The following is a 6340-nucleotide window of genomic DNA, read 5'->3' on the forward strand; positions in this document are numbered from 1 at the left end:
TTGTTTTTGGTGGGAACCAGCAAAGAATAGTACACAACATATAGCATCTAGAGATTCCAATTATCACACCACTATAACCCTAATGTTCTAATTTAAAGTACCATTTCTGTTTTTAAATAAAATTCTATCAACTTTGGGTCTCCCATCAATGAATATCTACAGCATTATAGCAATAATGTCTGCAATCTTAATGATAGTAATATTTGCAATCCTACCAAAAAGGAAAATAATCGTATCATCAGCACATTGTTCGATCCTAAAGTTGACAAGGAACTGAGTTTGACAGAACTTTTCACCACGAAAGGTTAGCCAGGAGTTAAGAATGTCAACTGGATGCTTTTTCCTGATCAACAGTCCAGACTCTCACTTAAACATGCCTCTTAATGTGAAGTAAAGGCAGAATCTCAATGTTAGGTTTCACCACCTTCATCAGAATCCCCATTATCTGAGGACTCTTCGTTGCAAGGCTCTTCCCCTCCATTATTCAGATTATTCTTCTTCTCTCTCTTCCTCTGTTTCTTCTTCTGGCGTTTCAAGCGTTTCTTTGCAGTCCGCTCCTCTGCAGCTTTCATTCTTTCCTCCCTTCTCATATTGAACTCCACCAACTCTTTCCTTCTCTGGTAGTCTACATCCATCCTTGCAAGTCGATCTTGCTCCTTCCGCCTCATTTGCCGATACTGCAACACATTTAACATTTAGTTGAAAAAGGGAACAAAGCAGGCACTCAAAATTGAGTGAGCGGGGGAGGAGGGGGGGCGGGGGGAGGGGGAGTTGCATGTGTAACTAATTTGCAACATTTAAAATCGAAGTATAGTTTATGATTTAAAAATGAAACAAGAAAATAATATAACGCAATCTTCAACACATCACGTTAATTATAAATGATTTAAAGTTATGTCAGAATAAGCACTTCTAGAATCGGAAAAATACTAAGATGCTTCTATGTCAAAAATATGCAAATATGAAATTTGATGGTCAAATGGTTACATGGAAGAGAAGGTAGTACAAAAAACAGATGATCTCTAATCACTTGATGTTCACATCAACAGCAAACAGATGCTATCTGGCCCGATGCCCCTATCAGCAAGTGTGTTACTGCAGAATATTGGCACCTTCCCGCAGCATCCATACAGTTTCTGGCTTCAATTTTTGGGAGCGAAGACAAGCTTTCAAGAGATAATCATGACATTAGATTTGGATGTTCAGGCAGTTTTCATCAGCTTGAAGGTTAAATGGATCAAGATACTTGTTATGGCACGGTTTTCTGTTATCCAGATTCCAGATGCAATGTCTGAGGTAAGCTATTGCTTATAAAGCTCTTCTAGACAGGCTCAACAGAAGGCAACAAGTACAGCATCTGAGATTGTTGTTCGATTTCAGAGGTTGAGAAGAAATCAATCTTCTTGTAGTGTTTACAGGCTTCTTATGTATATATAAAGTCAGCAAACTAAAGTAGGAACTTGGAATAAAAAGGCAATGCAAACCAATCAGAAAGTTTACATATATCTAGACATATTGGGTATAGCCCTTATTTATTGATCAAAAAACTAAAAAAATTCTGCTACCAGGAGAAGAAGCCTGACATGGGCCGAACACAGTCGGTTCCAAGAGTTACTGATTTTACTGGTTTACCAGAAATTATTATAGAAAGAATTCAAATTCCATTATATACCTTACCTGAGCCTTGGGACGAAAAGGCAATGTAAACAAATAAATAGTTTATGCCTATCGAGACATATAGGGTATATCCTTTATTTATTGATCAAAAAGCTAAAAAAATTCTGCCTCTAGGAGAAGCCTTAAATGGACTAGAATATAGGCGATTCCAGAAGTTATTGATTTTACTGGTTTATGGACTAGAATATAGGCGATTCCAGAAGTTATTGATTTTACGCCTATATTTCAGAAGTTATTGATTTTACTGGTTTATGGACTAGAATATAGGCGATTCCAGAAGTTATTGATTTTACTGGTTTATATGGACTAGAATATAGGCGATTCCAGAAGTTATTGATTTTACTGGTTTATATGGACTAGAATATAGGCAATTCCAAAAGTTATTGATTTTACGCCTATATTCCAGAAGTTATTGATTTTACTGGTTTATGGACTAGAATATAGGCGATTCCAGAAGTTATTGATTTTACTGGTTTATATGGACTAGAATATAGGCGATTCCAGAAGTTATTGATTTTACTGGTTTATTGATTTTACTGGTTTATATGGACTAGAATATAGGCGATTCATAGGCGATTCCAGAAGTTATTGATTTACATACTGGTTTATATGGACTAGAATATAGGCGATTCACTGGTTTATTGATTTTACTGGTTTATATGGACTAGAATATAGGCGATTCCAGAAGTTATTGATTTACATACATACATACATACATACATACCAGAAGTTATATGGACTGATTTTACTGGTTTATATGGACTAGAATATAGGCGATTCCAGAAGTTATTGATTTACATACATACATACATACATACATACCAGAAGTTATATGGACTAGAATATAGGCGATTCCAGAAGTTATTGATTTACATACATACATACATACATACATACCAGAAGTTATATGGACTGATTTTACTGGTTTATATGGACTAGAATATAGGCGATTCCAGAAGTTATTGATTTACATACATACATACATACATACATACATACCAGAAGTTATATGGACTAAAATATAGGCGATTCCAGAAGTTATTGATTTACATACATACATACATACATACATAAAATAGGACAAACTTGCCAACTCAAAAATGGCACCCATAAACAGGAACACTGAACATGTCAACAGTATACTATCTGAACAAGTTAACTGAAAGAAACATTTGATCTGCATGCTACATGACTACAGCATTTTTGCCATCAAAGAAACATGATGATGTAGTGTTTATAAGTTGGATGTCAAACTTTCCAGAAACCTAGAATAAGCATTTATGGGTTGCAAAATCCAAAATAATACTTCTTTTGCAAAGACAAATGTCTAAACTAGGCATCCTAGTGCATGATGCTCCCGCTACTACAGGATCTAGGAAGTGTCAAATGTATGCAACCTTTCCCACATGCAAAGAGGCTGTTTCCGTGTTTCCAACGTGCGAAACCCGAATCATAATGGAGAAGCCTTATTAATACACGAAGGCCTGTCCTCCTTTACAGAGATAAATTTCTCTAATTCCTTTTTTCTGATAAATGATTTGCAGTTACTTATGCTAAAATAATTCAAAGCAAATATCTAGTAATTCTTGGGATGTGAAGCATATATTATAGGAAAAAAATATTTGAGATCTAGCTGCCAAATGCTCAGGGACATAATTTAACCAACGTGTTGTACCAATTCTTGTAGAGATGTTTCTCTTGTCTAATCAAAATGAAATTAAATCCAATTGTTTTTTATGATGATATAAATATTGATGGCCTTTGACCAAGGATTCAAATACTAGGTTGTACTGCACCATATCGTCAGGTTATCGTCAGGTTTGTTGCATCATCCCGCACTAGGCACTTCAGGGCATACTGAACCAAACCAGCCAGGAATTGAGATGGTTTGGCCAATAGAAATGATTTGGCTCATAACAAAACCCATTATCTCCCCACTTCAATCTCCTTGCCCCCTCCTTTGAACCTTAGCCAATCCCTTTATTCCTTCAAACCATTACGCCTCCCCCCATCTGCTTCTCCCTCCCCTCTCCCTCTCCTTTTCCCCTTCGTCTTCTCTCTCCCCCTGGTTCTCCTTCTAAGATCAAGGTTAGGGTCTTCCTTCATCCCCTTCTCTTCTCCTGATTCTTTATCATAGGTACACCTTGGCTTGATATGGTATGTATTGGTCATACCATATCAAATTGTAGCCAGCCGGTACAATCCTCAATACTGATTTGGAGAACGTTGCATATCATACTATAGAGGATAGGAACTAATGCCTTGGACAGCTTAAACCAAATCGTGGACAAGCTAAATCATACCAATCCCATGCCACTAAGTACTGCTCGTACCGAGATTTAGGTTAAATTTACACCCTTGTTTTTATTTCAATATTAAATAGCACACTTGATACAATGCCATACAATAATAAACAGCAAGTGATGCATAACCATAAAGTAAGATTCTTGAATTTAAATACGCATATGTATGTTGTGTGTTCACATGGATGAAGACTTACGAAAGTACCTACATATTTGCAACCCTAGAGATAGTTGAATAAAATATGCCTTATAAGTATGGGGAACAAGAAATAAAATATAATTAAATAGAAGATGTATTTTGGTGACATTATATGGGATAAACTATAGAAAAGAAAGAACAAAGAAGAGATAGAAGGATCGTGTAAACTGCTTGGAAAAGTTTTAAGTTTTGAGTAGAACCAATCTTCTTCAGTCAGCACTAGTTGATTCTAGAACCAACTTCTGCATTCAAGTTTTGGCCAATTTTGCTTCAAATCAACTAATTTTGGTTCTTTCCAGTGTATCTAACTACAATCAAACAAGAACGCTATGTATGTATATCTATATGTATGTATATGTATGTGTATATATGTATGTGTGTATATATATATATATGTATATATATATGTATATATGTATGTGTGTATGTATATATATATGTATATATATATATATATATATATATATATATATATATATATATATATATATATATATATATATATGTATGTGTGTGTATATATATATATATATATATATATATGAAACTCTCTGCAAAATGTAATTAAATGAAGAAAAAGACTATTTCAGCATGTTAAATGTCAAATAAATAAAAGAAAAGTTTGAGAAATCATGATTTCTACATAAAACTAATTTTATTCATGATATTAAGTATGAAATAGAAATTGAATACCTTTTTCATACAAGAGTTGTACAATCTATGAGATCCACCTCTCCTAAAGCTTGCATCCTTGACATGATAAGGAAAGAAAATTTTTCGCGGTGATAAAAAGTTTTCTATTATGGATTGTTCCCCATCACCTTACCATCAACTCACATTCACATGAAAACTAAGAACATCGGAAACATATGATTCCACTTCAAAGTTTGAACTTTTGCTTCCTTTCTAATGTTAGGGACATGGTGATAGCGGATTCACTCAGAAAAAAAAAAGATAAAATCCAGTCGAAAAAGAAGATTTTTCAGAAATAGGTATTAAAAACGTAATTTTTGGGAAGAGAATCGTAAACGTAATTGAAAGGGGAGAAAAGGGGGCGGAAGAGAACTTGGTGGAAGTCGCCGGAGCCGGAACCGGCGGAGCTGCCGGAGGTGTTGCTGACCCTGACTGGGACGTTCTCCATGATCCGGCGCAGCTTGACCTCGAGGTCCTCCTCCTCCTCTCGCAGTACGGCGCCGCCCTTCCCGTGCTCCACGATCGCGCCCTCGCCGGCCCCCACCTTCGCAGGAGCGCCGGCCGCCGGGGTCGCCACGACCAGCTGTAGATCGCTGCCGGCATCTTTCGCCTGGCCGGCCATCACCGTGTTCTACAAGCCCTAGCCCGGTGATCCAAGGAGTTCGTCGGCGGGTAATTTTCGACTTATTTAGTGCTCCATGTGCTTCTTGTTATGTTCCTTTTTCTTTGTTTTTTTTAACCACGGTAAAATAGTCCTCGCTGAACACCGTTTAACAAGAAAAAACGGACGTTATAACGTTCTAACGAGTTAGGGATCCTACGTTATGTATCACAAAACGGATTCATTTTTTACATGTTGTTCCACAGCAACAACCGCTGTTTACTTGTTTATCTTCACGGCTGGATAAAGTAATTCTAAATTTTAGATTTAAAAAATAAAAAATAAGGGATAGTTTTATCTATTCTATTAGTAAAAGTGGTGCAAGCAGATCTATCGAGGACTCAACTAACTCCCAGTGAACTAACCAGTACCCTATATTGTACCAAAAATAACTGGTACCCTACATATATATGATGACATCCAGTTCAATTTAAAAGTATAAGTCATTAAAATTTTGAATCTAATTATCCCTATCAATTCATGAACCTTTGACTAATTAACCTATAAAAAATTAAACTTCATGCATGATCCTCAAATATCACCCATCATAATAAAAATTAAAGTTTAGCAACATCGTAACAACCTATTTGAATATTTTTATAAAATTGGGCCCGAAAATCATATAAAATTTGTGTCCTTTAAGCATAGCTTTGTACCAATCAAACACCATTTAGCCCGAATTCTATGAGAAAAAAATAATCTTTTATTCTTTTTGCAACTTAAAGACTAAGATTTGAACATACTCTTAAAAAATACAAGCCAAATAGATCAATAAGCTTATAATTTTTACAGGATTTTCTGTCAAAT

The 6340-nt window shown here is 35.6% G+C and overlaps 1 protein-coding gene across 1 annotated transcript; it reads right to left on the reverse strand.

Annotated features, from left to right (window-relative positions):
• Positions 1–41: 41 nt before the first annotated feature.
• Positions 42–5582, reverse strand: LOC105061000 (uncharacterized). Its single transcript, XM_010944906.3, has 2 exons — positions 5246–5582; positions 42–677 (listed from the first exon to the last, which is right to left on the reverse strand). The coding sequence occupies exons 1-2, from the start codon at positions 5492–5494 to the stop codon at positions 411–413; spliced, it is 516 nt and encodes a 171-aa protein (XP_010943208.1). The 5' UTR covers positions 5495–5582; the 3' UTR covers positions 42–410.
• Between the last annotated feature and the right edge of the window lie 758 nt (positions 5583–6340).

The sequence above is a fragment of the Elaeis guineensis genome, chromosome 1 (genome assembly GCF_000442705.2).
Source record: "Elaeis guineensis isolate ETL-2024a chromosome 1, EG11, whole genome shotgun sequence".
Classification (NCBI taxonomy): Eukaryota; Viridiplantae; Streptophyta; class Magnoliopsida; order Arecales; family Arecaceae; genus Elaeis; species Elaeis guineensis.

Bases quoted from the DNA above. Each gene is read 5' to 3' on its own strand.
- LOC105061000 (XM_010944906.3), bottom strand. From the start codon at position 5,494: ATGGCCGGCCAGGCGAAAGATGCCGGCAGCGATCTACAGCTGGTCGTG. The intron at 678-5,245 runs GTTCTCTTCCGC...AATGTGTTGCAG, and splicing joins GCTCCGGCGACTTCCACCAA to TATCGGCAAATGAGGCGGAA.